This window comes from Lasioglossum baleicum, chromosome 4 (assembly GCF_051020765.1).
Source record: "Lasioglossum baleicum chromosome 4, iyLasBale1, whole genome shotgun sequence".
In the NCBI taxonomy this organism is placed as follows: Eukaryota; Metazoa; Arthropoda; class Insecta; order Hymenoptera; family Halictidae; genus Lasioglossum; species Lasioglossum baleicum.
This window is the reverse complement of record NC_134932.1, coordinates 16,245,855-16,267,984: the sequence shown is the minus strand read 5'-3', so window position 1 is coordinate 16,267,984 and position 22,130 is coordinate 16,245,855. Positions and strand designations below refer to the sequence as shown.

Sequence of the window (22,130 nt, the reverse complement as noted above, 5' to 3'; positions counted from 1 at the left end):
TACTATCTCGATGGAAATTTTATAATTTTCTTTTAATCTTCATTGTGAGACTAATGCATTTTTTAGTTATGTCACTATTCTTGCCGGGGTGCGATATGTGCGCCGCGTTACAATAATGATAAGATTGGATTTATTCAGATTCCGTACGATTCCTATTACATTTTTGCAGAACAGACATTTAATAGACAGGATAATACCATGCAACTTTCGTTTCTCGAGATATTTCATGGAAAAGAAAATTTGTTCAAGGGCAGACTTCATCCCTTTAATGCGAGAAGTATCACGAGGAAACAAGGTTGTATTCGGCATAACAAACTTGTGTGCAAAGTTTCATAATTTTTTGAATTTACGGGTTCGATAAGTTTCCTTGTGAGTGGAAGAATGTGTAGAAAAAAAGATTTATATAAATCAAAAGTATTCTTCTTAGCACTGGCTGTCCTCTGGCATGTTTCAAAGCGAAGTTTCACCTGTCTAGTAATTTCAAGCCGGGCATAGAATCCTTGTGTCTGCGCATCCGCATAAGTTTCTTTCGTTCTACTATCTGCGCTCGGATCAAGGTTGCAGGATCCAGCAGGTACGTTTATCGCTATCAAACAAAAGCACGGAGGGACAAAGTGCAGTGACCGCGAGTTGTGTCTGCGTTTGGCGAGGGTGTCGCCGTTACGGACCTCACGTTCCCGGAAGTAAGGACATGAGAATGTCCGGATACAAGTTGTGAACGTGCGTCCCTTAGGAGGCTAGACCATCCAGTGTTCCTCGTGCGTCAAACTGTCGATAATTATTCGAGGCAGGAAGCAAAACACGAGTTCTTCTTTTCTTTTTTTTCTTTATTTCGAATGCATTCAGATAGATTTAGTTTCTTCCCGGATTGCTTCGAGTCGTTTGGTTTGAACGTGCCGAGGTTGTTGATCGAGGATTGAATCATCTTTTGCTTGCTCAGATAATAGAAAAACGGTTCGTCTCTTGTGAATGCATATATCATATCCTTTGTTCTTTCTCGCGCTTTAATCTTGAACACGATCAACATTTACCTCCTGTTTAGTTTCTTGTTCTGTTGATATTAGTTCGCGTGCCCGATTTGAAAATAAAATTCAATGGTTACATTTTAAAGAATACAGCTTTATTAATCAATCCTGCATGTAGTCACCATTCTTTTCTACAATTAGAAAAGTTGTTGACATCTATGAAAATTGGGCACGAACTTATGCAATCATAATGATCAAACGACTCTTCGTTTTGAGATAGATTTGAGAACCCATCGTTGAATACTGTTGAAGACTGTAACACTAGATTGATGGGACCCGACAAGATGGCGGATTCTAAATTGTTGAATTCATGATTATTAACCCTTACCAACGATCCTCAGGGTGGAACATCCACCTACGATTTCTTTCTGTTTGTGACATTATAAATGAAACATAATTTGTAGATTTTAAGGGGAAAGCAAAAACGAGTGAGATACCATCCTGGGATCCTCCATGCAACTATTTCAAATTACATTCTTGTTATTTCCGTAAATCTAGTGTTAATTTAAGAAATGTAGTTGTCACTTGAAAAATTTGTAGTTTCTTAGAAGTCGTAGTTAATAGTCGCTTTGTTAAAGAGATTACTAACTCTTCTCAACTGCGTCGTTGGTGATTACAATGCATCTATTGTCTATGTTAAAGTGATACGCGAAGGCGACGAAGCACCCACGTCATCGGATTTTCCTTTCCTTGAAAATAACATAGTTAATCCATTAAGACGCTTGCTGCTGTCGTTCGCTTCGCACATTGGACATCGCGAAACACATTGAATTTCTAACAATGTTTCAATTCACTGCAATACATACTTTTTATTGCATGAAAATAAGTACTTTGAGTACCGTCATGAATGTACACCGCTAGTAACAAAAGTTAAAATAATTTGTATGTCTAAGCAAGTACTTTGAACATAATCTGTATTTCCGAATATACATGCGTTGCTTGAGAATTTCTGCTGAAAGCGTGCGTTGTTACCCGACAGCACATTTTATAGTACGTATGGTGTCGTAAACAGGGAGGAGACAAACATTTATTCGACTATAAAATACTGAAACACGAGGAGCTTTGGCTAGTGCATACTTACCGTGAACATGAGACGCAATCATGGTTTCTCGAGCAAGATCGACATGTCCTCATAGCTGAACCACTTGACAGATGGAAACCAATCTGCTACAGGTCCTTCCATTCATGCCATTACATTCGTATTATTACCAAGCTTACAAACCTTTCACTAAATTCGTTAGTAATTAATAGACTGCGTATCTCTATGCAAAATGAAAATATTCTCCATCGATTGTGGGAAGCAGTAGTTGAATGAAAATTCATTTCACCCCTTAATGGTCTTTTCACGTTGAAAACAACATGACAATCTTCTTAGATTTTCTGATTTATATTTCATCCGCTTAATTTGTCTGGTAATTCAAAATCACTTGTTACCTTCGAGTGAAACTCTTGTAATAATGTTACTTATCTCGGTAGTAATAATTTCTACGGTTCATGAACGCAACAGTCAAAATTCGCAAACGTATATTTTAAAAGAAATATACAGGGTGTCCCAAATATGTCGGAGAACCTTGAAAGGGATGGTTCCTTAGATCATTCGAAGTAACTTTTTTTATTATTAAGGAGTTATTAACGAAAAAGGCGAACCAATCAGAGCGCGACTAACAATAAGTCCCCGGATTCCACCTGACGACCGGTCCCGCTGAGCGTCGCGTTGCCATTGGCCGAGCCAGACTCCGTCCAATGTAGTCGCGCTCTGATTGACCGGTGTTTTCGTTAATAACTGCCGAACAAAGCCGCGGAGAACATTTTCGTTAAGGAAAAATTTGTTTCAAATGGCCTTACGAATTGCCCTTTTGGAGGAAATAGATTTTTGGAACTTTAGATTGGAACTGTTTGACTGGTACTGTTGATTAGAAAGATCTTAGAATGTTAGAACAAAACCGGACATGGGGATGCAGGGGGTTGAAAGCAGCCGCGCCACCGGTGGCGAGTTTTCGGAGGTCAGTGCCGAGCGATTAAGTATCGAGCGTGTCCCGACTGTTGTACCATCGAAAATGCAAAGGGGGTTCTTCCGGCTGAGGGAAGCTACGTTTCGTCCGAGTCTCCGGGTACGTTTACCGAAAGTTCTCAGGCTCGACCTCCGCTCGGACACATCGGGAAGCACGTCACGTAGACTTTAAGCCCTCCCTTATCTGCGCGTCATCAAGAACCAACTTCCCTCTGTCTCTCTATCCGGCTCCTCTGTCTTTTTTCCTCCGATTCCCTCCTCCTTTGCCTACGCTCCACGCTTTTTCTATCTTTGCCGTCTCTTCTCGATTTCTTTTTTTTTTCTCTCTCTCCCTCTCATTCTCTCCTTTCCATCTTCCTGCTCCTCTCCACCGGTGCACGAAGTACACATGCGCGAGTTCCTCGTGATTTACATCGCCGGATGTGCTGGGATAATTTAGTGGTTATCGTATTGTCTCTTTTTCCCTCCCACCCCCCCCCTTCCTGCCCCTCTCTTCGCTACCACCACCCGCTCGCTTTCTTCTTTCGTCGCCGGTGGAAGGGTTTCATTGAGACACCGCCTCGTGTACAAAATATTTTTCCGAAAGCGGGCTCCTTTGTGCTCGTCGTTCACGTGAACAAGCCCGGGCCTCTCTGGCTTAGGGGAACTCCGGTTCATGTTCCCCTCCTGGATCAGAACGACTACGCTAGACTTCCGTGAATGATCTGGAAAAATGACGAAAGCCCACCGAGTTCTGGGACAGTCGGAATAATATTACACTACCGGGAATGACACTCCAGTTTCGGAGAACGAATTTCTAAACGAATGAAGCTGTTCTGAAAATAGCCATTGATAAAACTGCTTTCTTACTGAGCAACTGGAGTTGCTTTTCTAACTTCATGTAATCGCTTACGAAATTTATTAACGTACTCTTCTTTAGGTTTTAGTAGACGCGGTTGCTGTAGATGGCAAAGTTTTAAAGTATTTATTATAAAAAGAGCGGATTTTATGCATTTATGAGAAAAATCGGCAGGTGTCATTTAAAACAGTAAAAACATTAGAACAATTTAAAAATATTGTTAAATTATTTTCAGCCTGTTGAACATATTAAGAGAAAATATAAATTTATATTTTACTCCAGTTTGTTGCAAATCAGGTAGAAAATATTGATTTTCATAAAGATCCGCTGTGTAATTATTGATGCAAAATAATGCCGGAAGTAAAATAGATTGCTGACGAATTGAATAGGGTATAATAAAGCGATCGCTAATTTGTGTTATGTCAGTTTGCGATATTTCAGAAATCTAAACTGAATATTTATCACAATTCTGTATAACTATGTCTACTATTTATACATATCAATGTGTTTTTAAATAATATTGACATAAAAGTGAAAATATTATTTTTTATTTTTTCGGATTAAAAATACTTTTGGTCGAGCTAAGAATCTGAAAATTCGTATGTGGGCTAATATGATACTGCTTCAGCCAGGAAAAGTAATATTTTTCATCTGAAATGCCCCACCTGGTTTGTGAATGGTGTTGAGTATATTCGACATTGCAAAGATACCAAATATATTGTTATTTAACCACACAATATAAAAAATATTTTCATAAAACACTTATTATTTAGATTTGTATCAATAGTCACAATTTTTTTTAAACAATCCGGTCACTGTATATAGTTTATTTTTCACTCAAAAATTTGGTATATTCACAAACGTGATGGTCACTTCACTTCGACTCGTAAATAACTAACAGCGAACCTACTGCTGCGATATAACAATTATGATCTCCTTCTGAACAATGGAAGTGAGAGTCGTAAACAAAATTCAAATTTACCGTAAACTATTAACCTTCAAGAAACGCATTCATGTAACGTCGAATGTATTTGACAAAAAAATACGAAGAGAGTTAAATTAAACGTAGGCATAACATAAATTTTCTTTTCTGTGAAATTTCGTAGAATAAAGCGAACAAAATTCTGTGTGCAAAAGTAAAAATGATAAGTAGACTGCGAATCTTTATGCATTTATGAAGAAATTGGTTGATTAAATATAAAACAGTAAAAAATTAGAAAAATATTCATGAATATCGTAATGTTTTTTTCAATGTAACAAAGTCATTAAGGGATGAAATCAATTTTTATTTTATTCCTGCTTCCCACAATCAATGTAGAACATTTTTAATTTGCATAATGATCCGCAGTCTAATGATTAGGTTGGTCAAAGTGGGACACGCGGCGACGATATCACCGAGCTCGCCAGGAACATGTCCATGGTTTCTATCGCGGTGCCTTCTCCGGGGGCTCGTTATCGAGCGGCCACCGGAAATGACATTTTCTTTGTCGAAGTGCTACAAAAGCTTAGGCATTCGATAGCCGAAAGGGCCGCGGAAGAAAATTATGTCGAAACTGGAGCCGTAACATTAGGAGCATTGTATTGTAGCAGGAGGCTACGGCTCTCCGGGGAATAGGCAGGGAGCTCTCGGCCGTTTGGTCCTTCTCCAGCTCACGTTTTCTCCTCCATATCGGTGCACACTTGTAATCGAACACACGGACACGAGGCGAGAGGCGCGGACGGAATGGGACGTGCCCTCAGGTGGTGCTTCGGACCAGCAAATGAATTGTTTAATTGAATTAGCCGGCGTACTTACTCGGCCTACCGCGGCCATCATAATTCCCCCGATGCCTGCTAATTGCCGCCTCTTTCTCGCGATTATTATGTATCGAACCGCTTCCACAGTACGGGAAACGCTTTCGGGGCCGCAACCATCGACGGAAGCAATTGCCATTGGCATCGAATGTCATTAGCTACTCTTTGCTTCGTGTAAAACTGGGTGATGAAAATTCGTGATACTCGGGTACCAGGAAATTCCAAGTAGCCGAAGTCGAAACGAGGTTTTATAATTAGACTGCGAATTTTTATACATTTGTGAAGAAATTAACTGGGTGAAATATAAAACGGTGAAAAATATAAAACATCTAAGAATATTGTCATATTGTTTTCGACGTACAAAGACTATTAAGGGGTGAAATGAATTTTTATTTAACACTAAACCTACCGAGCCTTAAAAGTAACTGGTACACATGTTCCCTTATAAAAATGACAAAATTGATTTTATTTAGACTTTGTGCGGTCCCTATTGTAATACGTGGTCTACTAAAGATATATGTACAACCATTCCTTATATCATTTTTATTATTTCAATAATTGTAAAATAAAATATCTGGAACCGGTCATTTTGACCGGTGGTGGTAGGTTCAGTGTTAACTACTGCTTCACCTCTAATCGATGCAGAATATTTCTATTTTGCATAAAGCTCCGCAGTTTATTTTTTTATAATGTTCGGGTACCCGGTATTTATGTAAAAGTTTTACGTTGTATGAAAATGTAAATATTATCGCGAATTCCTCTTGCTTAACTCTTAATTTGATAATTTACTGTAACCCTCTCCGTATTTTTGTCAAATAAATATATTCGATATTACATGAACGCATTTTTTCAAGGTCAATAGTTTACGACTCTCACTAGGTTCACTGTTAGCTATTTACGAGTTGAAGTGAAGTGACCATCGAGTTTGTGAAAATACCAAATTTTTTAATGAAAAATAAAATATATACAGTGATCGGATTGTGTAAAAAACAATTGTGAGTCTTGATACGAAATCTAAATAAATTTTTTATGAAAATGTTTTTTATATTGTGTGGTTAGATAACAATATTTGGTGTCTTTGCAATGTCGAGTATATTCGACATCCTCCATAAGTCAGGTGGGGCATCTCACATGAAAAATTTTATTTTTCTTATTAAATATTTGTTTGCAAGATATGTTTTGTTTCAAACTCTTTCTGTTGTCGATGAGTAGTGGGTGTTGGTATAAAAAGCAACTTTAACAACCATTTTCTTTGTTATAAACAATTTTGCGGCAATTTTTTTTTCAAATGTCCACCGATCCAGAGGTGTAGACTCACCCCTACGACAGATAACCATTACTTTTTATACACCGTGTACATAACGACATATTTCAGTAGAAAACGCGATCATTAATCAGACGCTGAAAACACATCACCAGGTTCGACGAACGACGTGATACTAATGACGAATCATTTATCGAAGAACTTGACACAGAGCCTTAAGCATGCAGCTTTCACATTGTCTGGGAAATTTATTTTCACGAACTATAGTGCAGACTCGGAATATAAAAATTCTAACAATTTATTAAAGACGCAGTATCCGGGATTCAACATTTTTGAAATTCATTGGAACCAGTAAATTCTAATAATTGTAAGCTTACTTTAACTTCGTTGTTCAAACAAACACAAAAACCAATTAAGTTCGAAAGACTAGTTAAAAATTTGTTTAGCACCCTTCATGTACAATCAGTAATTTATTTCTAACATAATCCACTTCTGTTCTATCAAGTTTTGAATTTATACTGATTCAAAAATGTACAATTATACGTCTTCAATAATAATGATTGTAAACTTGTGAATAATTGTGCATATGTTTCATCTGAAATTTACTTTGACATAGTTTGGTTCTAGTAAGGTGAATGCAATTTTCCAATGCATTCGAATTGCAAAAATCTTAATCCTTATTCGCGAGGACGTTGTGTGCTAATGTGACGAAGTGAATATGATACCTTTTAAAAGAGCGAGGTACGCGTAAGTGTGAAACTCGCCTTAAAATAGAGATCGATCAGGAATAGCGATTATGAATTTATTATTATTATTATAAAGTACGGACACTTGCTAAAAACAGTAATGTTAATAAACAAAAGTGCAAAGACATGTGTATTCGTACTTGAGAAAAATAAATATCCACTAAAATACAATAACATTACATATAACCTCGTTTACACCAACAGTAATATTCTTTAAACAAACGTCGATAATACAGAGGAAATAAGGCAACATGTTATTCATTGCTATTTACAGCAGGTACAAATAAACAAACAGTGAAGAATTAAAACGTTCAACAATGAGTAATTGAGACAAAAAGGAGCGGTTCCTTGGATCATTTGAAGCGACATTTCCCCTTGCAAAAATATTCGCCTCGGCTTTGTTAAGAAGTTATTATTAACCGTTTGCACTCGGGGGGAGAGAGAGCTATTTTAACTCTAAAATTTAACATTTCTTCCGACCTACAATAATTTCATTCTATATGATTTTTTTTATTTTATGGATATGAAATTGTTATAATACCTCATACATTACTTACTATTAAATGTTTAGTAATTGATTAGATCCAAAACATATGTAATAATGTAAACAATATTGTGAATAATGGTACAACAATTTTTAGTGGTGAGTCTGAGTCACCACTCGAGTGCTAACGGTTAACGAAAACGCGGACCAATCAGAACGCGACCACGACGCGGATAGAGTCTGGCTCGGCGGCAGATTCCACTGAACGTAGCGTTGGAATCGCGCCGCGGTGAAGCAGTGAACAAGAGAAGGAGCAGAAATTGTAAGTGCACTTACTGCTTCGAAATGTATGTCACTGGACCATTTGGAGCCGAAATGTACAGCTGACTTCTATAAAAAATTAAAACTACTTACTATTAAAAACACACATATTAGCAATTGTGAACTTCGAATTGCCACGACTTTAGAGATACTCTCTCTCTCTCTCTCATTGATTTTATGCTTATTCTTTACTTTTACTCTCTTATTGATCTTGACACTGATTTTACGCAAGACTTTTCTGAAGAGTTTAGGGAGGAGGCATTATGCATGTCGACCGACGGGGTGATCAGGTAGGGACAATCACATGTTTCGGTTTTTTTGTCTGCCTTTATAGAAAGTTTCTTAAGGGTGGTATAGGACAATAGAAACCCATAAACGTGTACCTGACATTTCTTCGTCTTGCTGGATAAAAGACAGACCTTTTTTTTGGACAATTACCAATCGGCAGGAAAAAACCGGAAACATGTGATTGCCATAAATTCTCTCGTAGCCTATTTGTCATCTGTCCACCCCTTCCTAAACTCTTCAGAAAAACCTTGCGCAAAATCAGTTTCGTTTGAACCGCGATAGAGAGAACATCTCTAATGTCAACTCGAAGCTCACGGTTGTTAATATGTGTGTGTTTAATAGTCATATTTAAACTGTAATCGAAACTATACGAAAGTAAAAGTGAAAGTGTCTACGCAATGATATACATTTCAAAGCAACAAGTGCATTTCTGGAGGTGGTGATGTGGTGGTGAGTTCTAATTAAATCAATTTCTACTTCTTCTCTTGTTCTCTTGTGCAAATCGTAGTATTGCAAATGATAGATTCTTATCCTTTAACTTTTTATAGTAGGTACCATGTATTTTTATCGATAATATAGGACATTCATTTTGTTTATAAGTGACTGAAAGTAATATCGATAACATAAGACGTTTATTTTCTGAGTAAGTATAACTGGAAACATTATGGAAGAGTAATTTATACAAGTTATACTGATTCACTTTGCTTACTTTAAACGGAACACACTTTTCGAGGATACTATCTTTTAATGAATTTCGTCATTTTTTTCGTGTCGGTTCACTATCTTCTATATTTGAAACCGAGTGTAAATACGAAATAGTATTTTTTCATAATTTAAACATTTAAAGAAATAGTATTCACTTATGCTACTATTTCAATGTTTACTATTTTATATCAAATTATTTCAAATTCTCCCCAGCCGTGCTTTCATGGGACGACGAAGAACTTGTGTTCTTCAGATTATCTTACTTATGCTTTTCATTAGGTATTATTGGATATGTACATCCAGAGAGAGTAGACGCAACAAATTATACCGTTCTGCGCTAAATGTTTGTAATACGAAAAATGACAAGGGGGCCTTCCTCCATCATTTTCCACAGACGATATTTTCAAACGTTCCGAACGGACGCGGCAGGATCAAAACAATTAGCCCCACCACGAAATCCCGAAAACGATCGTCTCGATGACGGAGAGATCTGGTGCGGTGGACGAAGTTCGGTCACGGAACGCGGGCCAAAGTGCGATTAGAGTGTCTTCCGCTGCTGATTGTGCAAAGATAAAGGAAACAGGGGGTGTAGAGGGGCGCGTGGGTGGTTGCGGAAGGCGGTAGGACAAAGAAGGAGGAGGGGCCTCCACGTTCGTTTCGGGTCCGTTTTTCCCAAGAGGTCGGTCTCGGGAAGAGAAAGGCCGACCGGGCCGTCTGCAGACGTGCGAAAATAAAATTACGCCCAACTTTCGGTCAAATTTGTTGAAATTGGGCGGCAGCGTGGCAAGTGGGGCAGGGCAAGGGCTCTCGCGGATCCCACGGGACACAGGATGGAAGAGGTCCCTCGCGCAACTGTCGGTATGGCTATATCTGCAGAGCCATATCGTTGAAGGGTGGCAACACGCCTTGGACACATAAGGATCCTCGTGCTCGCCGTGCTAAGTGCCGGCCATCAATAATTCAGCAGCGGACCCTGACGAGGTTACCGGCGTTCCTTTCGATCGGTGCCCGCGCGTCCCTGGATTTTTCATCCTGCAACTTCCACCTGATGGGGAATTATTAATGTCGGCGAAGAAAAGGGTGGTTCACGATTCCCGGGTTAAACCGAGGATCTGAGGTGGCTAGCACTCTCATTTTGTTGTTTTGATTTCAAACACCGGCGACTCGTGGTTAAAGTCTCTAGATAGATGTTCACACATTATTAAGAAATAGTAATTAATCCTTGGACTACGAAGGCGCGTATGTACGCCTTCATAGGTATTGATCATCACTATTAACCCCTTGCCTTACGATCAAGTTTACCATTTCAACGATTAAAACTTTTTTGTAATTCTTAATTTCCTAAAAAAGGAGAAACTTTGTATCTATTGTACGCTTATATGTTCCCCAATAGCTGTACATCAACGAAACGAAGATAGAATTTTATTTCGATTTAAAGGAAATTAATAGCGTACATATTTATTAGACTTGTAAGGCAAGGGGTTAATATACATAGTGATTAGTAAGGCCCACGCCCTACATTAGTGAGGTCTACACCCTACAGGGGGACAATTTGATTGTTAAAGGGGACAATTCAACAAAAAATTTCTTAGTGATTTCTTCCTAAAACCTATCATTTAACGCTTAACACTCGAATGGTGACTCTAAGAGGCGCCACTAAAAATTGCTGTACCGTTACTCAAAATAATGTTTACATTATTAAATATATACTCAACATTTAGCTATTTTGTACAAGGTGTTATACAAATTTCATATTCATAAAATTTCAAAAATCATAGGGAATGGAAATATTTTAGGTCGGAAGAAATGTTTCATTTTCGAGTTAAAATAGCTCTGAATACAAAGGGTTAAGTTTCTTCGGTGAACAATTCAATTTTTGAATATTAAAAATTATGCACATGTTATATAGGGGTTATAAGAATTTTGTAGAAAGGTTTAGCTGGGGCATGGCACAGAAAAGGTTGGGAAACACTGGTTTAGAGGATCCCGATCGAGGATTTGAGGCGACTAGGACTCTCGTTTTGTTGTTTTGATTTGGAACACCGGAGTTCTTCATGGATATGTTTGTCGTAGATATCATCACATTATTAAGAAATAATAATTAAACATTCGACTACAAACGGGCATATGTGCGCCCTCATAGGGCTCTTAATATACAGGGTGATCGGTAACAGGAGCTAAACCGGAAAAGGGGGTGGTTGTCTAATATTCTTGTTGGCAAATAGCGAAATTACTACCCTCCTTCTATTTCTACTCTTGGATTATTACTAGACTGCGGATTTTATGAATTTATGACAAAAATGGGTACGTACAATTTAAAACAGTGGACCTATCAAAAAGATTTAAGGCCACCAGTGTACAAGTTTCACGTTAATAAGATAATTAAATGAAGAAAGAAATTTTTATTTGGCTCCTGTGTCTTGCAATCAGTGTAAACATTTTTTATTTTGCATGAAGATCCGCAGTCTAATTATTACAAGTGAAGCACGATAATGTTCGGACACTTTTGAATGGACAGTAACTTTTTTAATATCAGATCATACGACTTGGCTATTGTTTGAGAAATTAGAGCAATTAGTTTACTACGAGACCTGAAAAAAATTTTGGAAAAAATTGCAATTTATCGGAATTGCAGAGAAAATACTAGAAGTTATTGTTTCCAACTTTTTTAGGGGGGTCTATATTAAAAATTGAAATTATACGTTCACACTCTTCATAAAAAAATAAGTCGAAAATGTACAAAGAAAATTTGTTCACGAGAGAGGCTTGGTTTTTTTCGAGAGAATCGTGTTTGCCTATTGACTGGGTATAGTGTTGACGCGTCTGGTCATGACCGGCCGGTTCTACTTCTTGCAAAGGCTAGGCACGCAAACTCGACGGATTTTCTCGAAAACAAAGCCTCGCGAACAAATTTTCTTTCTACATTTTCGACTTATTTTTTATGAAGTGTCAACCCACGAGTTACCGATCACCCTGTACACATGGTTTAGAAAATGTTTACAATAGCAATAGAGAACGACAATAACTAATTTTGTTCGAATATTCTAGATTCTAGACGATAGAAAAACATGTGTTTAGTATATTATGACTAATGGGCGATATAAGCTTTCTTCTCTGAAACGTTTCATTGGAACGCTTTGGGAACAATACATTAACAAAACATTAACATTGGGACCAAACATTAGCGACGAAATAGGCAGAACTATCCGATGACGATTCCACCGTGCCGGACGATTCGAGTTTCAACAACGACTAGTCGAGGAGCCACCATTTGACGTAACTCACGACAAAGTGCCCGCATTTTAGTAAGCATCGTTGCATATGGTCCCACATGCGATGCACGTACCGTCATGCTCGTTTCTGCATTCGCCATTGTAAAAAAGTCCGCGAGCGACCATCTATCCGTATCCGAAATTCCAACGGAACCCCTTAAACCGATACGAGCAATAAGAAAAGGAATCGTACGTTTGTTTATTGCTCGTCGGACAAGTTCATCCTGCACTGACACGATGTTCCGTACCGTGACACGCTTTGTACTTGACAAACGGTGACTTGAACTTCTTGAACGAGCGTCTCTCGGGACTGGACATTTATTTCAGAAGATTATAGAGTTACACTTTATTCGTTGTGGACGTCGAAGCGGTAGAAACTTGTTCAGTGGATTTCATTAATTTTTTTCGATAAGAAATGCTGGCAAGTATCAAATGTTTTGTTCTGTAATTAAAAATATACACAGCTAATTCGCAAGGACAAAAAACTCGAGGATTAAATTAATTCTTCTTTAAGACAATTGGTAATTAATAGCAGTTACTGATATTTTTATTAATACTATGATAGTAACGAATATTTTCTAATAATTGTATAGCTGATCACGTCATCTAGTTCCTACTGAGAAAATATGTTGTCTTACTTATTGTCACAATTCCAAAATACACAGTCTAATAACTAGACTGCGGATTTTATGCAAATGGGCACGTACAATTTAAAACAGTGGAGGTATTAAAAAGATTTAAGGCCACCAGTGTGTTAGTTTGACCTTAATAAGATAATTAAAAGAAGAATGAAATTTTTATATGGCTCCTGTGTCTGGCAATCAATGCAAACATTTTTTATTTTGCATCAAGATCTGCAGTCTACTAATAACACAGTAGTATATGCATCAGGCCAACTACCCATATAAAATATGTGCCACTCAGGGGTAGTTAGCAACTAGGAACTAGCAAGAATTCGTTCAAATGATATCAGATCAGGAAATATTACGAATAGAGATAATTCCAAACAGTTGAGCGGTAGCATGCATCAGGCTAGCCACCCATATAAAATAGATACCGTTCAGGGGGAGTTAGCAACTAGGAACTAGCAAGAATTCATTCAAATTATATCAGAGCGCAAGAAACTAAACTCGCAACAGGAACTGTGCAATCCGCTAGTTTCGCCCCGCTACGTAGTTACCACGCGAGACATCCGTGACGCGAATCCCCTATCCGAGAGGCGCACGAGAAGTTCGGGCTATCCCAGCCAGTCCAACTTTAAATTGCTCCTCGGGATTACTTTAACGAGAGAAAGAATCGCGCGGCCGGCATCGGTGTCAAATGAAATTTCGTTCGGGGCATCCCGGTGTGTTTTCGAGTTCAGTTCCCGGTGGCACTCTCGTCATCGGGGCGTTCAACGAGCCACCGGAAGGGGGAAGAAGCGTCTGTGATTGTCCCAGTGGGACCAGAGAAGAGCCGGCTGTAACCGAGACGGTCGTTGGCGGAAGGAGGCTCGAAAGTCACCGGGACCCTTGTAAAACGCGAAAACAAGACGGTAGCCGGATAGCGGATCATCCTCAGCCAGCTTCACCCCACCCCCAGTTCCTTTCCTCCAGTTTTTACGACTTTTGACTCCCGCCGCGATGTATAATAATAGGTCGACGTCGTCGTTCCGGATCAGGCTCCCCGCCGATCAACGAAAGGGATGAACAGCGGGAGCAGCGTCGTTTTACAGCCGTTAAGCGCGATAGCTGCCTAATAAAAGTCCCATCTTGTTTTCAACCCTTTCGACCGACTAATGACGCACTTAATTGCCCCCGAGCCTCGTTTTTCCGTGGCCTCGCGCAGCTTTGTTAACCCTTTATGTCCTGTTGCTACTTCAGAGCACCACTTTCACAGCGAGATGATGCAATTAACCATCCATCCGAATTCTGGACGAATTAAACGGCAAAATAAGATAATCTTTTTGTTCTGCTCTACGAAATACGTGCCACTTACCCCTCTTGTTGTTAAAATATTTTTTATTTAATCCAACGCACGTCCTCTATGAAATGTTACAACAATTTCACAGAGTATTATTGAATTTCTAAATATATTGTGTGTGCTGTGTACTATCTCTTTATTATTTAATCTTATTTATAATTATTTAATTTTTTAGTAAACTACAACATCGCGCGTGGGTGTTACATATATGGGTGGTAGCGAACGTGTTAGTAATACCGTTGTAAGCTAATTAACCCTTCGCACTCGGAGCTATTTTAACTTTTAAACGTCGAAAATCAAACATTTCTTCCTAGCAAGAATATATTTCCATTTCCTATTTCCTTTTAAATTTTATGGATATGAAAGGTTTAGTTATTGATTAGATGACGGCATATTTAATAATGTGAACAATGTTTTGAGTAGTAGTACAGCAATTTTTAATGGTTCGTTGCAATTATTTACTTAAAAAAGCCATTTATCTCGCACAGAAATTCCCGTTTAATCCAATATACTGTTTGCTTTGATACTCTTTTTTACCCTTAATGTAAGGGCTGTAAAAAATATTTACAGTTGGCCTATACGTTATTTGATTGTGTTTAATCTAAATCTGAATCCAAAATAAAGAATACATTCAGACCTTTTAAAGAGTTGGTGTAAGGATTTGAATTGATTTTGTAAGTTTGAATTTGAGATGTCTATTGACAATAAAGGGTGGTAAATTCATTTTTCGATGAGGTTAATTCGAAACAAAGCTGAGCGTATAATATTACCATTCTCAACTAATCGATTTTTGATTACATTTAGCAATAATTACTAAAATATTGGTATCCTGCAATAAATACACCTAATTTTATCGATTTGGCTTAGATTGAAATATTTCGTATGGACACGATAAATTACGTAATGCAAATCAATGACGAACTAGACGTGAAAATATTCTGTTTTATGTGTGCCAAGGTGTTGGCTGAACACTTCAAGGTTCGAATTGGATTATATGTACAACGCCATACAGAACTTATTTACGTATCTACTTGTAAAATAATAATTTAGCAACTTTTTATACACTGATCTCCATCGTATTTGAACTAAATTTTGTAATTTAACTGTTATGGCCACTTATTATAAAGAGAACAGTACTCTCTAGTATTAATTATTTTAATACTAAAATTATAAATTACTAATTCATTATACAATATCTATTGGTGCTTTTAAAATTCAATCTCTTACTTTAGGAGTGTCGATATTGAAAATACTCTAAATTAGTCATTCGCAACCTTTTTTCTTGTCATGAGTTTTATTATTGCAGTAAAAAGATTTCATTGACGGTTGTCTCGTTATTATTAAACGAACAAAAAGTTTACAAGGAACTATTAATTCATAACTCGGAACATATTTATGAAATAAAAGAAATCGGATGTGCTGCAAATATAATATATGAATTTGAGTAAAGTAATACAACATATTTTTTTGTAAATCAAATTACAAAATACACGTACAGATAATAATACTTAAACTTGATGAGACACGATTAACGAAATGATGAAACTCTGCACACAAGTAGAGTAAGTTATGCCTAGTACAGTCCTACTTTTCTCGTTCTAGTTCTCGCAATATTTTCGTGAAATATCTCAAGTACAACAAATGGTATTAAAAAAGTAGTTGAAAAGAAAGTTGCATGGTATATTATGGTACCTACCAAACAGTGTAAAAAGAAATTTTATTAAATGCAATTTTGCTTTGAGAATTTCATCTGCTTTTTTTAGAATTTCATAATTTTTTGAAGTTGCGGGTTCGTTAACTTCCCTTGTAACTAGAAGCGTGTTCCATTATTCGAACCACCTCGACCCCAATTAATTGGAATAGTATCGATAATTAATTGCCGTTCTACTAGCTTCCCGTGCAACGTAAAACGTTGAACGGACTTCTATGAAGCGTACTTCGTTTACAATGTCAGAATTAACATATTATTTCGATGATGATCCCATCCTGTTCAATGGAAAACGCATTTGCATGGTCGCGCCCCTTCCTCCTTGTGGAATGGAGTGTACGGCAGGACGGGAGGCGGTGGCGGTGGCGGGAAATCGCGACGATTGAAATTTCGATAGAGCGGCGGCGCGTCAATCGATGTATCGCTGCGAGATGGGGGCCGATTCGCTGGTTAACAAAAGGTTAATGACCGGGGAACCGGCCGCCGTTGGAAGGGGAACGGGTTTCGAATAATGCGGATTACGTTCGCCATTGGTCAGCGTTTAATGTTTAAAATGTAAAACCGGAATCGAGGGGCCGTCCACGGGGCGTGGTTAATGTTACGTCGACATTCACCCAGATACATTCGCTGGCTTGTCAGCAAACACAGGCATAGCGTTTGAATAATGTATGCCTTCGAAGCGGTGGCGGCCGCTTTTGCCGCGCGTTTGCTCTCGCGGATCGCACCGCCACGCCTCTCGTTCCCGTGAATCGTGCCACGTCAAATCACGAAACATTCGATATTAAATGAAATGTAAATATCTATGTGCACACCTCGTAACCGGTCCCACAATCTCGGACCCCGTGATTTTACATGCAAAAAGATATTTCTTTCTATGAGCCGTTGATTACAAATTATGTTTTCCCTGCTTGCAGTACCTACACCGTAAATTAATTTGTTATTTGTTGGACACAGCAATGAGTTCTTTCCAACTAACAATTTGTTGGCGAGAGGGTTGTTTCGAGCGACCTGGGTAAAAATGTTTGGAACAGTATTAGGAAATAGTTAATGAAGTACTCTTGTTTGTGTTAAATAATATTTCAAGATTAATTTGATATCATAGAGATAAGTACATGTATTGAAAACAGTTATTTATGTTGTGGTAAAGAAAATTACTAACTGAAATAGTATTCTCTTAAGATGAGCTTGACATATAATTATTTCATGTGTCTGAAATTTCTATTAATTATTAGGAATTACATTTCTTATTATTATATTGTTAGAAAAATAACAGATTTTTGAAATCTAAGTGTGGATTTATAGTGGGGCAGTGAGGTGAAAAAAAAGAAAACCAATAAAAATACATATGTACTTTTTCATTAGTATGTGTCGAAATGTTGTCACGCATGTTGGTTTCTTTTCACCGCGCCGCTATCATCGATGCTCGCAGCTCCACTATAAATCCACCCTAAGTCCATAAGTAACTAATCCTTGTTAATTTGATTTGAAAATTTAAAAGATGTGTTTGGTCAACTCGTAGAAATTATATACGTTCTGAAAATTTCATTGAAATTGGTTAATTGGTTTGCGAGTTATAAACGATCAAAAGTGGTAAAAATTGCAATTTTTCAAGATTTTCGGCCTTTTTACCACTTTTGGTCGTTTATAACTCGTAAACCAATTAACCAATTCCAATGAGATTTTCGGAGCGTATATGTATAATTTATACGAGTTGATCAAACACATCTTTTAAATTTTCGTTATTGGCCCCCAGCCAAAAAAGTTGTAAAAATCAATTTTTACTATTGTTTTTCACAATTCCGACCACATGCATTTTTTCAACATATTTTTTAGACGTCACTTACTAAACTAATTCTTGTAGCCTTACAGAGAAATTGAAGTCGTTTGGTCCATTCATAGAAAAGTTATTCTGATTTAAAGTGCGTGTGATCAGTTTTGCTCCTAACTGTAGACATAAATTCACGGTTACTTAATATCGGACATGGCGAATAATATAACAAGTAACATTGTCTAAGTAATGAAATTCGAATTCCAATCGATTCCGGGTTGTAGACAAAAGAGTTTGTAGAATTTCGAGTCGAATAAATCTACATTTGGAATCGATTAACCTACATGAACTGTTAGCCCGCGGGAACGAAGAGGAAGAATCGGCCAGGGGTGCTGCGTACTCTAGGTCAATAGCTGTAACACGATTCCAGCAGAGCAGCTAATTCGCTGCCGGCATATCAAGTGCCGGGAGTCCTTGCAGAAGGATTACGCGAAACGAATACCTTAAGGAACCAACGAATATAATTGAATTTCGGGCAGGAACCGAATCGTATTTCTATTCCGTGCGCGGCAACGGCAACATGTTTCAATTTGTCGTAAACGTGTAAAGGCTTCGACCTCGAAAAAAGAATCTTGTACGGAGTTTCTCGTGACTCGCTCGAAATCATCGATGACCTATATCGGAGATCGGGTCACTCCTTAACCTTTTAACTGGGTGACTTTTCATTCGTAACGGAAAACAAGTACAATTGAGGTAACTAAATACCACAGATTGCGCTGAACTACAATATTGACGTAATCTTCGTGGGCGCTCCACGCTTTTATTTTTGTAGTCACTAATGTCATGATTTTATTTAAATTTATATTAAATTTTTCTGTCTATTCCGACACTAATTTTATAACACAAGAAATTTTGATCTAATTGCTTAAAATTTTAGGGAAAAATATTATTAATCATTTAACTGGATTCAGTATTTTATGGAGAACCAGGAAAAAAACATTTTCTCCTTTTTAGTGCATTTTAATATAAGCGTGGTTTTCAAAAAGTTTTTTTAATATATTTTTTATAAAATATAATTGCTGCCTATAAGTATTGTACGCGGACTTGAAATACTGTAATTAGTAGCCTGCCGATTTTATGCATTTGTTGTAAACATTAGTTAATGCAATTTAAAATAAATAACATAAAAATTAAAAGAAAATTAAGACTGTTAATATATCATTTTGAACTTACTAAGACCAGTAAAGAGAGAAATTTTAATATGGCTACTGTTCCTTGCAATTGGTACAGACAATTTTTATTTTGCATGTTGCTAAATTTGTGGATCGGCCCTAATGATATATAAATAGGGAAAATTCATCCGGGTATTCGCAATATTGCAACTGCCTGTGTGAATATTGACGAAAACGAAAAAATGACAAAAAAATATTATAAAGTCTCCCTAGGCTACTGCTGTATGTATAATCGGAAAAATTCCTTCGAAAGTTTGTCTGAGTGAAACTCTTAGATAAATAATTAAACGTCTCGAACAACAAGAAAAATTGATCTTCTCGATACCTAATTTCTTGCGCCCCCTTTGTGGTTGACTAATTGCCAATTAGTATATTAGTATAAAGACCCTTTTGCTCGAGCTGTCCAGAAAATCGCTTAAGACATGATCGAATAAGTAACCGAAAAAAATTAGATTTCTCCGAACCCCGCGACTTTTACCCGCGTCTAACATTTGTTCGTTCCTCTTTTATTACAGTATTCTGGAGTTGCGCAAGGAGAAGAGCAGAGATGCTGCCAGGTCTCGGCGAGGGAAGGAGAACTTCGAGTTCTACGAGTTAGCGAAAATGCTGCCATTACCGGCGGCTATTACCTCCCAGTTGGACAAAGCCTCCATAATAAGGCTAACCATCTCGTACCTCAAACTTCGGGAGTTCTCGGGTCACGGAGACCCACCATGGAATCGAGATGGGCCTCCGCCAAATAAACCTGTCAAAGGTAAGCGGTTCAGCTTCGTTAACCTATTGAGATCGTGCTCCAAGTAGCGTTCGAATCATTTTCGAAAGTTTTTCAGTCTGTTAACGGGTGCTAATACTAACAGACAGCTAATATAACAAATGGAAACTGAATATCAAACTAAATAAAAAGATACACTACCGGCCAAAAGTTTGGAATCACTTGCTGATTTTTGTAAAAATCGAATATATCGATAAATTTTTGAATGATCCATCGTTATAATATCAAATATTAAGTGTTTTAATAATATTTCTAAACAGATTTCAGTATTTTCTTATGTCCGTAATGCTCTTGTATAGTTTATACACCTAGTGTAAGACAATGTTTTGAATACACTTTTCTAAAGAGACATTTCTTTGGCAACTTCTGCAAGAAGCATGGAAAAATATCAAATTAGAAACATTCGAAAAACTAATTGCTTGAATGCCCTGAATATGTCAGGATGTTATTAAAAATAAAGGCGGGTTTTTTTAAATGAAAGAGCAATTTGAAGAAAAATACGCATTCCTTGATAAAAAAAAAGGAATAATACAAAATATAAAACATACTGCTTGTATTGTTTTTTGACAAGTTAATCTTCCTTGGTTGTTCTAAAGGCACTCACAATCAGTTCTTCCTATAAACCTTCTGTTTCTCTGAATTTACACCGTGATTCGAAACTTTTGGCCGGTAGTGTATGTCTTGAGTTCGCGAATCGCTCACGGTTGCAGCCGCGTGGAAACTGCACAGATGATTGGACCCCTGTTTATTCGAAAGTGTATCTGCTGGTGATATCTTCTGATGGATCAGTATTTAACCCCGGTAGGGGAGTCGATTCACTGTTGAAGATCGACGACCGTGTACTCGCCTGGCGAAACGTGTCGTCGGGGTGAAAGCATCGGAGAAAGTCAAGTTTATTGCAAAACGAAACTGTCATTACAACGCGTCGCAAATAGTGCGATTGCTAGCATGTAAATTAGCAACTGTTGCAAATAATATGTTTCTTTTAGCTAGAAAACTTTATTAAAAGCTCACAGATCTAACCCTAGTAAGTATCAAATATTTGAGACATAATGTTTATCAGGTCTAGCATATTTCAAAATAATTATTTATTATAGTCTACGTCTGTGAAGTTATTCTTAAAAATTTGTAAGGAGCAGATGATGAGTCACCCTGTAAATAAAATTGTATTATAAATGTGTTTTAACTTTAGTAACTTATATCGATAATGTTGACATAAAATAATAAGGTTAATTAAAGCTGCAATAGTACAATTAACCTAGAGGTTACTAGTTGCCTTTTATAATTTATTTCCAATCTATTTTAATCATTGCTGAGGAATTTCAATTCCTATATAATCCTCCTATAAATAGACTGATCCATAAAAATCTGAATTTCTACAAACTGCCTAACAGTGATACTATTGTAAACTGAAATATTTTCGAAATTATTTTACAAAATCGAAGACGAGATAAAAATCTTCTGTTGTAAATCTCTAGCACCACGAAGAAACATAAAATTATATTGAACATCTAATTTTCTTCCAATCGTGTTCACCATGCTGAAGAACACCAGAAGTGCATAAAGTCCTCAGTCTCCTGATAATCATAGTAACAATCGCCCAGCTGTATTCCAATCAAACAATCGAACAGCCCCGGAGTGTAAGGTAATTTAATAAAAAGGGAAAGGATAAGGCAATTTCCAGAGTGTCGCGACTTAATGGCCAAACGATAGAAACAAACGTCCTGAATCAGCCGTATCGTTGATTCATCGAGATACGAAGGGTGGGTTCTGAATTTCAATGGAAATTCACGGTACACCGGTATCGAATTAACTGAACAATGGTTGTCCGGCAACGTTCTTAAGAATTCGCGTAAGCAACCCGGCAATAGATCGAGCTTCGCGATACCCTTTATAACTCGGGTGACCACGCAGCCGGCACGAGATTCCCAGATACATAG

General features: G+C 37.5%; 1 protein-coding gene across 10 annotated transcripts in view; it reads left to right on the top strand.

Annotated features, from left to right (window-relative positions):
• LOC143207936 (protein trachealess-like) overlaps positions 1-22,130 on the top strand; it is a 231,661-nt gene that overhangs the window by 187,767 nt on the left and 21,764 nt on the right. For all 10 annotated transcript variants that reach the window (XM_076421870.1, XM_076421868.1, XM_076421867.1 and 7 more), the window contains one exon: positions 19,934-20,172. In XM_076421870.1, coding sequence (XP_076277985.1) covers positions 19,934-20,172 — 239 coding nt within the window. The remainder of the gene's footprint in view (positions 1-19,933; positions 20,173-22,130) is intronic.